This window comes from Phocoena sinus, chromosome 12 (assembly GCF_008692025.1).
Source record: "Phocoena sinus isolate mPhoSin1 chromosome 12, mPhoSin1.pri, whole genome shotgun sequence".
Taxonomy (NCBI): domain Eukaryota; kingdom Metazoa; phylum Chordata; class Mammalia; order Artiodactyla; family Phocoenidae; genus Phocoena; species Phocoena sinus.
In genome coordinates, this window is record NC_045774.1 from 64707179 (window position 1) to 64722438 (window position 15260).

Consider the following 15260-nt stretch of genomic DNA (forward strand, 5'->3'; position numbering starts at 1 on the left):
TATACAATTCCAAAAGAGATATCAAATAAAGAGTTGATATATCTGGAGCTTAGTGTAAAGTTTTGCACCATAGACTTTAGGAAGTTAAATTTAACAGATTAGAAGAGTAGGTTGGACATGTGAAAGAAACAGAAAAATGATCAAAGGAAGAAAACTAAGAGAGTGCTTACCTTGAAAACCAAGAAAAGAGGTTGTGTCAAGGAGTCAGTGTTCAAAAGTTGGTAAGACGCTGAAAGGTTGAGATAAACATGGACAAATACATTGGATTAGTGATGTGGAAGTCATTGGATGCTATAGCAAAAGCTTGGTACAGAGGGATGGTTGTGCAAAAGGCCTTATTGAAGGATCAAGAATGAGATGCAGGGAAAAGGAGAGTAAGTATAGAAAATCTTTTTTATTTTTCTAAATTGATTAATTCATAAAATATTACTGAGAATTTGCTATATGCCGGGAAATGGCTAGGAACTAAGAATTCATAGTGAATAAGACAGTATCTGTTCCCAAGCAACTTATAACCTGGTCAGATGTCATAAGTGAATGAAACTTACTACTACACTCACTTCTTCGTTAATTAACTCTCAGATTTCTAGAATCTGACTTCAACTTTCAACAAATCGGTAAAACTCTTTTCTGGTTTCCAAAGACCTTCTAGTTATCATACTCAATGAGATTTCCTCAATGTTCATCTTCATTATCATCAGGGAATATAATACTGATCACTACATATTCCTAGAAAAGCTTCTAAGCTATTACATTTTCATTCTTGTCCTCCTCTGTTTCTGTCAATAACTTGTTTGTTTCTTCCTAGCCTCCATCCTTCCCCTTACTGCAGGTGTTCCACCACATTTAGTCCTTGATCCTTTGCTGATGTCTCAATAAATACTCTTTCTCAGGGAACACACCGATTTTTTACAGTTTTAGTTATGATAGTGGGGAGGTAGGGGAAAGCACAAATGCCTATCAATGGTAAATCTTCTTACTCTTTTTTGATCTTACATCTCTACCAGATGTATAGTTTCTTTTTTGAAGTGTCAGTGCAATCAGTGGGAGTAAAACAGTGGCTCTTTTATATGTTAATTTTCATTTCCTCATGATGTTGTACATAATTTTTATAGGTTCACTGGCTACTCTGTCTTCTATGAATGAATTATTGTGTCCTTTGTAATTTTTATTTCATTAGACCAACAAAAAGAATATCCTAAAGATGACTTTTGCCTTTGGAATAGCAATACATCACTGGCACATGCTAGACTACATGAGAGAGCTCATCTGATAATATATCTCTCATCTGTAATGGAAAATCCTTAGCAATTATATCTTCAAATATTACTACCTGCAATTTGATGTGTGTTGGATTTTTATATCTCTATTTTGCATCCTACTTTCTCTTTCATAACTTTAACTTTTTAAGTTAAAAAGCTTAAAAGCTCAATGAGCTCATAAGCTCATTAACTTTTTGTGCTCCCTTTAACTATAAAGTCTTTAGTCACAATTTTCCAATTCACTGATTCTCTCTGCAGCTTTGTTGAGTTTAGAATTTATTCTATATCTTTGATATTCTGATAATTCTAATGATTAAATTTCTGTTACTTTTTTCAGGTACAGTAATTTTAACTGGTTCTTTTTTAGGTCCATCCTCCTAATACATATCTATCTGTCTTTTAACTACTTTACTTTTTTCTTCTTAATTTTCTAATGAATAATGATCTCATATATTTTCAAACTTATTTTGAGATTATTTTATTGTTTACATTTTTTCATAATTGAATTTATGTTTTGATTGTTAAATTTGAGTGATGTGCTTCCTAATAAAATATTCGCTCTAGTGCTTTGACATATTTGTTTGTGAGATCATTTGTGGTGACTATTTCTTTCTCCATCAATTTCTTCTTCTTTGGTAATAGTTTTGCTTATCTGCACCTGGCCCCAGGAATCCTGAGGGCAGAATTAGAGGATGGTTTTTCCTAGGTCCTGTCCAAGATGGTTTCTTTACTACCTTCCCTACAGTAGCATTCAGAAAGATTTTTGGCTTTGTTTTCTTTCTTTCTTTTTTTTTTTTTTTTTGCGGTACATGGGCCTCTCACTGTTGTGGCCTCTCCCATTGCACAGCACAGGCTCCGGACGCACAGGCCCAGCGGCCATGGCTCACGGGCCCAGCCACTCTGCGGCATGTGGGATCTTCCTGGACCGGGGGGCACGAACCCGCGTCCCCTGCATCGGCAGGCGGACTCTCAACCACTGCACCACCAGGGAAGCCCTTTGGCTTTGTTTTACAGGCTCAGTAGGCCCATCTCAGTCCCAGTTTCATGCAGTAAACCTGTCTCTTCTTTCCCTACACACATAAAGTCAAATTTCCAGTTACTTCAATAATGATTCCAGAGTCCTTCGTGTTCTTGGCTTGGGCCTCCATATAATACAGTGTGTGTTTTTATTCTATTCTAGAAATGTTAGCCTCCCTCTTTGAATAAGGTTATATATTATTAATGTTCTAACAATGTTATCCATTATTGGTATGTTTAAAGGTGAGTGAGAAATTCAAAGCCATCCTGACATAAAGTCCTTTGGTATTTCTTTTTTTTTTTTTTTTGCAGTATGCGGGCCTCTCACTGTTGTGGCCTCTCCCGTTGCACAGCAGAGGCTCCGGACGCACAGGCTCAGCAGCCACGGCTCACAGGCCCAGCCGCTCCGCGGCATGCGGGATCCTCCTGGACCGGGGCACGAACCCATGTCCCCTGCATCGGCAGGTGGACTCCCAACCACTGTGCCACCAGGGAAGCCCTGGTATTTCTTGAAAAGCAGAATATTTACATTTCTTTTATGATTGTTACTATTATTTGGGAATGACCTTTCATACAATGAAATTTTAATTCTTTAATCTGTGTTGACTATATCTTTTTGACTGTATGTTGTTAAAAATTTGGTTATATTTTTCCAAAAGCCTCATATATCTGAACACTTAAATCAATATGTATCTCATTAATTAGAAAAATTGCATTAAAAATTCTAAGTAAATATAAGTACTATTCCACGGATCTGCCTAATTATTAGTACATCAGTACCACACTGTTAAATAGTGTTTCTTTACAATTTTTTGCTTGTTTGTTTGTGTGTTGGTAAAAATAATTCCCAGTTTTTTCTCCTTCACAGTCTTTTTTCCAGATATTTATTGGCTTCTCTCACCTGTCCTTCTAAGAAAGAGGAAGAATAATTTCCAAATTCCAAACACATTAGATTGAAATTACATTTAATTGATTACATGAGTTAAATTTTGAAAAGTTAACTTTCTTTTTACCATTAAACTTTCCCAACTGATAAAATGATATACTTCTTTCTGTTTTGTCCTACAGTAAAATTCTAATTTAAAAAAAAAATTTTTTTTCATAACACTAGCAATTTTATATCATTCTTTCTTTGTGACCAAATATTTTTGGTTATACTATCCTAAAGGCATTGTTTTTATGAAGTGGCCAATGTTTAGTATTAAAAATTAAGCAGTGCAGGAAAGTGTTAAAAAGTAAAGACAGACACTACTACCTTACCACAAATAATAACCACTCCTAATATTTAGTAAAGCAACATTTCAGCCACTTTCCTCCACAACTTACACACTGAAGTATAGACAGGCAGACATGAAAACCAAATTAATAGCATAAAAATGGGAGTATGTTCTAATGGATTTTAATGAAAATATTACACTTAATTTAATTTGCATTTAAAAGAAAAATACACAGATGTGAAACTGAAAAAACTTAGATGGTGTTTTACCAAGAAAATCTATTGCTGTCTAAAATATTTATCTTAGGGTAAGTGAAAAAAAATATTAAGAACATAAACAGTTTGAGATCTTTCTGGTTTTCTTTTCACTGCATGTACTCTTTTTAGCTTTCATTGACTTGTTCACAAACACTGATCTCTAGTTCTCAGATACGTTTTCCCTCTCTCCTTCCTCATTCCAGGTATACATGATTTTTCAAAATGTATCACATCTAGATTTTGTTTTGCAAACACAACATCTGTTGTTTTATTTAAGTTCTATTTTAAAATGGATCTTGGTTTCACACTCAGCTTTTATACCATGGTTTCATCTTTCCTGAGTCATACACTTTGATTCATGTAATTAACTGACTTATTCTTGCCAAGTGGTTTTTCAGTAGGGACACCTGGGTGGTATTTCCCTGAGTTATTTCATCTTAGAATGTCTGTCTGTTGATTTATACCCTGAGTGACAATTTGACTAAGTGTAATACTCATGGATCAAATTGTCTTCCTCTCAAAACTGCGAGACATTGTTTGATTTTTTTGGCATAGAGTGTTGCTGTGCCAAAGAATAAAGCTTTCTTTATTTTTCCCTTCTTGTAGCTGATCTTTTTTCTTTCTGCTTAGACCTCTAGGTAATTTTCTTTATTCTTGAATGTGAAAAAGATACTATGTCTCCTTATTAATTGTTTTGTATTTTTTTCTTTTCTGTTTAAATGCAAGTTATTCATTATACATTCAAATTTGGCACATTTCCTTCTTTCTCTGTTTAAGAGAAGTGTCACCCTATTATGCCTCTAAATATATTTTCTGTTCAAAATGCTGTTTCCTGTTGATTTTATCATTATATCTCTGTCTCTTTCTCTCCACATTCACATGTTTATATATATGCAAATGTTCTTACATATGCACATGAACAATATATATGAATAGGTGTCAACAATCCTCTGTAAATATTTAAATATTAATATTTTTCTATGATCATTGTGATTATCTCAAGCCTTTTGCCTACCAATATAATTTGATTTTTAACTGTATCTATTCTAGTCCTTGCTGTCTCCAATTATTCATTAGTTTTGTAGTCACGGTGTTGTATTCTAATTTTTCATGTAAATTAGTTGCTTTGTAATCTCCCTGTTATATTGAATTTATATTTTTATTAGACTCTTCTTAGCATGAAGTTTATATAGGCTTACTTTTCTGTTATTTGTATTATATTTTTAAAGATTTTTTCTTTTTATATACCATATGATATGTTTATAAAACTGCAATATTATGTTTATCCAAACCCTTATTTTGCTTAATAAGCAGATATGCTAATAGCTTAATTTTTCACAGAAATATTTGTGGATTTTCTTTGACCTACATCACCTAAGAGCAGTATTAAAGTATTGTTTGGGAAAGAACAAAGGTGTAAGTATAAATTCACATTCTGTTGCCTTGTAGGGCAAGGTGAAGAGGGGAAGGGTTTTGAATGAAAAATGAAAGTTTGCTGGGATTTTCCTTCACCCCATCATTTGTGCATCTCACACCAAGGCCTGCTCCTCTCCACCAAAACTTGACTACAAGGATTTTGTTTTCTTACTTGTGTTTTCACATTTTGAATTTGGCATACAGTTGTATCCTTTTTCTTTGTTTTTGTTTGTTTTTTTGCTATTGTGGTGAGTTTTTACCACTTAAGTTAAAATGATTTTATATGTATTAGGGATTCAATGATCTAACTTCTTTCTACTAACACAGTGGATCATTTTTCTAGATTTCCCTATTTATCTTTAATAATTTGTTAAGTTTTCTGTTTTACCATTTCTTTACTACTTCATTTTACTTTGTGATTAAAACAAGAGTACAGATAACCCTTATAAGCAGTGGAAAAAGAATTATGACAATACATCTTACATACATTAAAGAGATCATAAAAAGTTATTATAAAGAACTCAATGCTGATGAATTGAAAATATAGATTATATGGTTAAGTAGCTACAATAGTACAACTTACCAAAACTGACATAAGGAAAATAGAAAGTATGACTGGTGTTTTATATACATATATATATATATATATATTTTTTTTTTATATATAATATACAGATTGTATCAATTGCACCTTGCATTAAAATCTTCCCAAAAGTGGTAAAAATAGACCCAGATGGCTCAGAGATGCATTATTATTCAAGATTAGTTTAACATTTAAAAAATCGTCTAATTTTGTACATTAATAGAATAAAGGAGAGAAATCATATGATCATCAGCATAGATGCATTAAAAACATTTGATAAATCTAAAATCCATTAAGGATAAAAACTCTTTGCAAACTAGAAATAGAAGGGATTTTCCTTCAGTCTTATAAATATTATCTACATAAACTTCATGCAAATGTCTTATTTAATGATGAAAATTGAAATCTTTTTTTTCTGAGATTGGGAATAAAACAGGGACTTCTGCTCTTTCCAACTTCATTTCAACATTTCATAGAGGTTCACACCCAGAGTTTTGCAACTTTAGCACTATTCTGGGGCAGATAATTCTTTGTTGTGGGGGGGTGTCCCATACACTGTAGGATGTTTAGCAGCACCCCTTGCCTCTACTCAATGGATGTGAATATCATCCTGCCCTTGCCCAGTTTTTACAACCGAAAAAGGTTCCTAGGCATTGCTGGGGCTAGGGGAAAATCACTCCCAGTTGAGAAACACTGCTCTACTCATGCAGTTAAATAAGAAAAAGATGTATGAATTTAAAAAGAAATAATAAAATGTCCATTATCTGTTGATGGTATGTGTGTGTGTATGTAGCAAATCCAAAAGAATCTATAGATAAATTATAGGAATTAATAAGTGAGTCTAAGAAGGTAGCTAGATATGTGGTCAATATATCAATATACAAAAATTTATTGTACTCCACTATAAGAAAGAAAGTAAAATTTTAAATGTTGCCATTTTTAATAATATCAAAAGATTTAAATTTAGGAATAAATCAAAAAAATGGCATGCTCATCCTCTGAGGAGAATGATGAACTATTAAGAGTACTGTTCAAAGACCCAGATAAGTGGGAAGATATATCACGTTCCTGGAATGGAAGACTCATTTCAATTCTCTCATATTAGATCTACAGATTCAATGAAATTCTAGTAGAAATGCCAGCAGTTGTGTGTGTGTATAACTTGACATTCTGAATGTAAAATTTATATAAAAATATAAATGAATTAAGAAGAAAGACCTTTGTAAAAGAAGGACAGGAGAGGGGGAGGATTTGCACAACCAAATATCAAGACATTTATAAAGTTATAATAACTAGAAATGGTATTGGTACAAGAAGAGAGACATTTTTCAGTGGAACAGAAGACAGCTTAGAAATAGATTCCACTAATGTGGACACTTGATTTACGACAATGGTTGTATTGTACATCAATGAGGGAAGAGCAGTCTTTCCAATAAATGGTAGTAGATCTCTTGAATATCCATAATGAGAAAAAATGAGACTTGTCCTCTACCTTATATTATATACAAAAATCAATTTCTGGTGTATTATCAGTCTAAATCTAAAAACAAAACAATAAAATTCCTAGAAGAATATACAGGACAATATTTTTATGACCTTGGGATAGATGTAAATTGTAACATAGAATACAGAAAGACTATTCTTAAAGGAAATGATTGTTGAGTTGTACTACATTAAAATTAAGAACATCTCTTCATGAAAAGTTAAGAGAGTAAAAAGGCAACCTGTGGAACAAGAGAAGATGTTTGTAATGTGTACAAGTGAGGGCTTGTGTACAAATTATATAAAGAGTTCCAAAAATCAGTAAGAAAAAGATGGACATGTCATAGAAAAATGGATACAAAGTAGAAACAAGCACTTGATAAAATAAGTATATGAAAGGTATTCAGTCTCATTAGTTGTGAAAGAGCTACAAATGTGAAAAATTAAATGAGATGTATTATGCACCTACAAAGTTAAAAATAAATGAGATGGTATTTTGTTCCTATCAGTCTCAAATAAAAAGACTGACAATATTAAGTGCTGACAAGGATGCAAGCAATGGAGAGATTATACTTTAAAATTTATGAACATTTCAATCGGTACATCCACTTATACAAAAGTTTGACAGTATTTACTAGAGTTGTATGTATACATGTGGTATAACCCAGCAGTTTCATCTAAGGGTATATATCTTACAGAAATGGGTGGATGTATGTACTCAGAAGCAAGTAAAATAATATCCTAGCAACATTAATAATAAGGCCAAAAATAATGAAATAGTCCATAAACAGTAAAATAAAAATATAAATTTTTATTTATTCATATGGTTTAACCTATATAGAAATACAAGGAATAAACAACAGCTATGAATGTATAACTGTTTTATGCAACATGTATACTTCTCATTATATAATGTGTCCCTAAAGAAGCTAGAAAAATAAAGAATAGCTAATATATAATTCCATTAACTTAAAGTTGAAAAACAAGTAAAATAAATCTATAGTATTAGAAGTCATCATAATAGTTCTCCTTGGGGAGGAGAGGAAGTAATGATGACAGGGCATCGTGAAATGTGCTTCAGGGGTACTGAGAAGCTTCTACTTTTCAGCCTGGCACTGGTGCCGTGGATGCCCACTGTGGGATAAGTCACTGAATTTTACATTCTTTTTGTGAATTTATGAGTTTATACTTCAATTTAAAATGCTGTGCAGGGCTTCCCTGGTGGCGCAGCGGTTGAGAGTCCACCTGCCGATGCAGGGGACGCGGGTTCGTGTCCTGGTCCGGGAAGATCCCACATGCCGCGGAGCGGCTGGGCCCGTGAGCCATGGCCGCTGAGCCTGCGTGTCCGGAGCCTGTGCTCCATAACAGGAGAGGCCACAACAGAGAGAGGCCTGCGTACGGCAAAAAAAAAAAAAAAAAATGTTACAGTAAAATGCTGTGCATATTTTAAATAAGTACTTTTTAAATTTAGGAACAAAGATTTTATTTTGTAACTATTAAAAATGTCTAATAATGTTATTTTCCAAATCCTGCACATCTTTGATTACTTTTACCACCTTCACCTGCTTAAGACTGAGTTTATTAAAACCCTCTACACTTATTCTACTTCTAATCTTTATTCCATGTTTTCTCCCTCCTGAGAGCTTTTCCTTTATGTCTTCCAGTGCAGTGTTGTTATTTGATACATTCAAGTTGTTTATGACTTTTCCAGTTTGGGTACACATTAGCCTTTTTTTCTTGCCTGCTTAATAGTATTTTGTTCAATAGTAAGTCCTGATTCCTTTTAGTTTGCATTTTCCTAGTGTATTTCTTTTTTTTTTTTTTTTTGTGGTATGCGGGCCTCTCACTGTTGTGGCCTCTCCCATTGCGGAGCACAGGCTCTGGACGCGCAGGCTCAGCGGCCATGGCTCACGGACCCAGCCGCTCCACGGCATGTGGGATCCTCCCGGACTGGGGCACAAACCCGTGTCCCCTGCATCAGCAGGCCAACTCTCAACCACTGCGCCACCAGGGAAGCCCTTTAGTGTAGTTTTTTAATTTTAGCTTTGTATTTTTGATTTCTATTATTTACTTTTATCTCTTTTTCCTTAAGTACTCCTTCTCTTTTTCACTTTTATACTTTCTACTGTTTTGGAAATTCTGGGTCCTATTTTAAATTCTATAAGTGGTTACTTTTATATTTGTCAAATACATTCCATAATTTTCATTTTTTAATTTTTGGAATACATTTTGAAGTGGTATCTTTTCCATCCTTTTTCTTTTCTTTTTTTACATGCTCTTCTAATCTGATTCCTATTCGGTATTAAAATGTAAAACTTGGTTTCAGTGCTCACCATCAGTGAACATATGTTCCTCATTCTTGAACAATTAATTTTACTTTATGTCTTGTTAGCTTAGCTTCTATTTTCAAGAAATTGTTTTAAAGAAATGTATATGAATAATCTATTTTCTGTGGCCTTAGTTATATGTTATTTTTCCTTTTATGTTTGTTAATATTTGCTTCACTTTATTTTTTCTGTTTATAAATTCTTAGGTGAATAATTTCTGTGTAGGCTTGATACGTGAATCAGGTATGGTATACAATGTATATTTGTCTGGTTTGTTGACTTGGGTGGTTATAAAATATTTTTGGATTAAGAGCTGGAATAGAGTGTGATGTGCACAGCTCTTGGTCTACTCCCAGAGTGCACTGCATTCAAGGCAGCTCCATCCTACTATAAGCCTGCTCTGCTTCCTTTACTGTTTGTCTCCATGAGGTGCATCCTCAGAGGACATGGTGTGGGACTCCCAGTCAGTATTCCTTCCATCTAACCCTTGGCTGCCTCATAATTCCAGAGACTCTGAGATGATGAATAAAGGTGGGTTTAGATAAAGTTCTACACTTGCTCCAGATTCTGGCATTAGATTTTTCATCCATCTCTTCAGAACATAAATGTTAACGTAGTATAAAAGGTATGGATTTTAGCTTTCTTTCTGAGTTCTCAGGGGTTTTTTGTTTTGGGTTTTTTTTTTTTTTTCATGGAAAATTAGGAGATGTTGTGTTGTACCCTCCTATAAAGATACTATTTAAATATAAGAATACAAGTCTACTTTAAAAGGAAATTCATATTTAATCTTAGAAAAATAGATGTATCAGATCACAAGAATCCAAAGAGAGAGAGCGGGTGGGGGAGAAATGTCAATGTGGGGGAAGGAATGTTGCAGCTGCTTTTTGGCATTTAGCAGAAAGTAGATAATGCTTGTGACAATAACAGCAACACACACTGGAAATTACAGGGCCATATTTCAAGATTGTACCTGAAAAAATCTTTAGATAGGAAAAATAAAGTAAATAATTACTAAAAAGAGAAATGAGAGGTAATTAATGAACTGGAAAATAATTATTCATAGGCTTTTGCCTCTGTTTTTTACATACTTGCTCATATTAATTGACTACAATATGCTAAGTACTTATAAGCAATATTTCATTTCCACAATAATATTATGAAATGGCTGTAACTTCTCTGTTCTATAGGTGAGGAACATACAGTTAAAATAATTTGCTTAAGGTCACAGAGCTGCCTTCATTTCCTGCCTATGATCTGGAGCAACAGACTGTGTCCTCTTCCATAGTCAGACTGACTCTTTCTACCTGGTAAAGTTAATTTTGAAAATATTGTTTATTAAATATAAAATGAAGTTATAAAGCATATATTTTATTTAAGTGTAAATGTAAAATGTGTGTTTGACAGGATTATGTTGTATATTTACACTCTTCTCACTCATGCAACCAAAGTAAATATAATTGTCAGGTCCTTCCTGATTATTCTAGAACAAATAATCACCTGTTGCCAGCCCTCCTAGGTGAAGATATACTTGCCTGAGAAACTGAAGAATATCTCTTGGGCTTTCTTAGAAACTAGACTAGGTTTCTTAGAAACTAGACTAACACTAGATTATTTCACAGCTAGAGGAAGGGTAGAAATATTATTAAGGTGGATATTAACTTTGTAAGGGCAGTAGGTACTAAGTTGTAGTTCAATTGCTACAATTGTAGTTGTCAATTGCTCTGATTACTCATATTAAATAGTTTAACATGAGTTTGGCAGCTCTACTTAATTATTAACCTTAATGTGGAGGAGTTGATGATACTACCTTAAGAGTTTTGGCTGGAAAATGACCCTTGGCATGCATCAAGAACTCCTTGGCCTGCCAAGAAGTGCAATGTTAACACCCATATAATGAATTATAATAAGCTGGTTATGTGCAACATGCCCATATTTGTCCTTGAAACTCTCTAAACCAAACATAAAATCAAGGCCATTAGGAATACATTGAACATCTTTGGGAGAGTGAAAATCAAACTCTTTATGTAGTGTAATTTCCACTTCCATACATATGGAATACAAGGTGGGACTTCTGGAGCGGGCTGCCGCGGGCTCGGGCTCAGGGGCAGGCTTGACTGCACGGCCGGGGACCTGCGTCCGCCGGCGGGCTGACTTCTTTGGCTTCGTGAGACCCCAGCCGGGACGCCAGTCCCCTCCAGAATGAAGGTCTTCCTGCCGGTGCTGCTGGCTGCCCTCCTGGGTGTGGAGCGAGCCCACTCCCTGGTGTGCTTCTCTTGCGTGAATAAGAACAGCAACTGGTACTGCCTGAAGCCCACTGTCTGCTACGATACAGACAACTACTGGGTGAGCATCTCTGCATCCGCTGTTATCGGGAACGTGGTGGACTTTGGCTACACCCTGAACAAGGGCTACTCCCCATTCTGCCCCATCCCGAGCGTCAATCTCCGTGTGGCGTCCGTGGACACCTGCTGCTGCCAGAGCTTCCTGTGCAACATCAGTGCGGCCGACCACGGGCTGCGGGCCAGCGCCGCTGTACTGGGCCTCGGGCTCCTGCTCAGCCTGCTGTCGGCTCTGCTACGATTTGGCCCCTGACCCCCGGGACCCTGTGCCCGGCCCAGACTCCCAAAGCTCAGGAAAGAAGGAAAGCCCAGCTCCTCCCAGACCCAGGAGGATCTCGAAGCCTCCTCCCCTAGACTCCTCCCCCTGCAGAGCCCACTGTCTAGGCCCTGGGTCCTCACAGGCAGGCCTGCCCTCTGCACCCACACACCTGCCGGCTACCCTTACTTCCCGGTCAGCCTTCCAGGGGGAACCTGGGAACGGAGCCTGAGGGCCCCAGAGTCAGAACCACGTCCCAGGGACATGCTGGGAGGGGCACCTGATCCCAGGCCTGCCCCTGTCCAGGCCCTGTCCGCCCGCAGGTGCGGAAGATGTGCTGTGTGGAGAGGCGCTGGTCCGTGTGTCCTGCTAGGCACGGGTGAGTGTGTGGCCAGGTCTCGGCCTGTGTCGGGGGGCGGGGATGGGAGTAAGCGTCAGGATCCCGGCATCCGCAGCCCCTAGAGCCCCAAGCGCCAGCACAGAACCCCTTTCCCCTGGCATCTCTGCACACCTCATTTCGCTCACTTCAAGGGCAGCCTTTAGGAAGACATGCCTTCCACTGTCCCCAGGTCTAGGCTGCTGACCGAGGAATCTGCTCCCAGCCCAAAATCCAGCTGCTCTCGGGCCCCCTCCCTCCACCGCCACACTGGAGCCCTCCTGCTGCTTTGCTGCCTCAAATAAACACAGATGTTCCCACCCCACCCCCCCCCCCCCAAAAATGTGGGACTTCTAGCAAATGTGCCCTGTCCGTAACTGGCCAAGTATTATTCAACACTGAGCACCTCTAGGTGTCAGATGACATAAGGGACGCGGTCTTACCATTGGGGTAAGGTTCCTATACCTGAGCAGCAGTGAATCCATTGGTAGGGATGGAGCTTTGAATCAGGGATGCAGATTTTAAATTTGTTTTGCTTTCTTCTGTGTTTGATATAGAGGCTCTACCTTCCTAATAGTCTTAAGCGGGAAGGGAGATCTAGTTATCAGGCTAAGGGCAAAACATTTTTTCTTGAAATTTCTACAGAAAGATATTTCTCTACACACTTTTCTTCCTATCACCTCTTTCCATGTGAACACCCTGGAAAATAATACACAGATAATACAAAGAATGATTCAGAGATGCCTTGCTTTTCCTTAACCTTAGTTTAGAAAATATGTTCTGAAGTCTAATGGTCAAACTGGGAAGCCAAATATTAGGCAAAACTGTGCTCTCTTACACAGGTGGTTGTACTTCCCTATCTCATCACATTGACCCTGGATTTAATGAGGAGTGGAGACGGAAAGGAAGAAAGGAAAGAAATCAATGCATTTTCCACACTAGCAGCTGGTGTGCATATTACCTGGACTCATGTCCAAGGATGAGTAAGGTTTTATTTTTTTTAAATCAGTTCACAAAGGAAGGAAACAGTAGGGAATTAGAAACAGGGATCTATGGAGGGAACCTGGGCACAGGTGAAGTTCATTATAGATCTCTTGCTGCTGTTGTGTTTTGGTAGCAGAGCTTAGGTAGCTGCAAACGAGAGTAATTTATGTTCAGTTCTCCCAGCAGGACCTACCCCGAGACAGACTGTCTGGTCAGCACTCCATTCCAAGAAGAAAAAAGAAAAAACACAGAAAGGAATAGGTAAGACGCCATTTGCTTTCCTGATGTATTATTTTCTCTAAGTTTCTTAGCAGTAAACCTTTAGAATGAAAGCCCAATGGACAAACTAACTTTACCTCATGATGTGACTAATTTAAGAGAAGCTCAAAGCCTTGATCACTGTCATCTATTTCTGGCTCTCTGATTTAGCAGACAGATGAAGTGCACTTATAGCTGACAGATGTGGAAATCCATATATAGCCAGACAAATCTCTAGTGGCTACTGATGCAAAATAATATGAGTTGTTTCCACAAAGGTCAGTTGAAATTTGCATTTGAATTTTTCTTCCTGGGGTGCTTTTAATGATAGGATCAGGTCCTTAGGCTCTTGTAGTAAAATGTGCCCTCCAAATTTGTCAATTATGTTAAGGTAAAATCTGGGTTGAGGAAATGCTAAAGAAAAAAAATGTGCTCTGAATATTTACCACATACATAGAGAGTGGCTGTGAGATAACTGAATGAGAATTGTGACATTAATCTACCCTTGCAATTACTCTGTTAATTGGCAACTCGATTATCAAAATTAGAGTTCATTAAAGGTAAAATGTTTCTTCTGAAAATTTCATCTCCTGTACAAGATAATACAAAATATTATGCTCAGTGGGGAGGCTATTTTATCCATTTGGGTCTTTTTATGGCTTACATTTCTAAATACTAAATTGTGATTATTTGTCTGATTCATTCTATTTAAAGAACTCATCATCGCTATTGTGTTTATTTATATAAAGTTAGATTGCTTTCATAAACTATCTAATCCCAGCTCTCTGCACTGTACAGTGTGTGAGTACACTTAATTTAATTCACATATTTCACTTTTTATTGCTCAAGAAAATAAACAAAAAATCCAAGGTTATTAAAAGTCAATTTAGATCTATATACCATTCCATTACTGACCCAATTTAATAATATTTTAATTAGCCTTTTCAACAGCTTGACTCTAGAGTTAAAGAAGTGTTGATTGTATAAAAATAAAGGAGTATAATCGATATTATAACTTAGCTTGAGTCCATTTGTTTTGCTTGTAGGGGGTACTCATTGTGAAACATCCTGAGATTTTGTACAATAAAGGGTATATGGGTTTTTTTTCTCTCTTATTTCCATATTTAGGACCGTTTGTTCGAATGCCATAATTTAAAAAACAATAACAAGGAAAAAAGACAAGCTACTTTAATAAACTTGATCTCTCGGTCACCGCCAGAGGTGATACATAAAGAGTATCTCAGGGCAGTAAGTTTGGTTGATAATCTTTTCCTAAAATATAGTGTAGATTACCTTTGTACCTCCAGCAACCATCTCAATGTATAGCATAAAACTCACATTCAATGAATATTTTATGAATGCATTAGTAAACATGTAAAGCAAATTCTGTTATTTCCAAGAAATAACTGTAATGATGCTTTGAAAAGCTTGATAGGTAGTTATGGATGGATATCTATAGATGTCTATGCACATACAGTTAAGTTCT

General features: G+C 36.4%; 1 protein-coding gene across 1 annotated transcript; it reads left to right on the forward strand.

Annotated features, from left to right (window-relative positions):
• Window positions 1-11704: 11704 nt before the first annotated feature.
• Window positions 11705-12253, forward strand: LOC116763691 (lymphocyte antigen 6E-like). The gene has a single exon (XM_032651756.1). The coding sequence runs from the start codon at window positions 11761-11763 to the stop codon at window positions 12151-12153; it is 393 nt and encodes a 130-aa protein (XP_032507647.1). The 5' UTR covers window positions 11705-11760; the 3' UTR covers window positions 12154-12253.
• Window positions 12254-15260: the final 3007 nt, after the last annotated feature.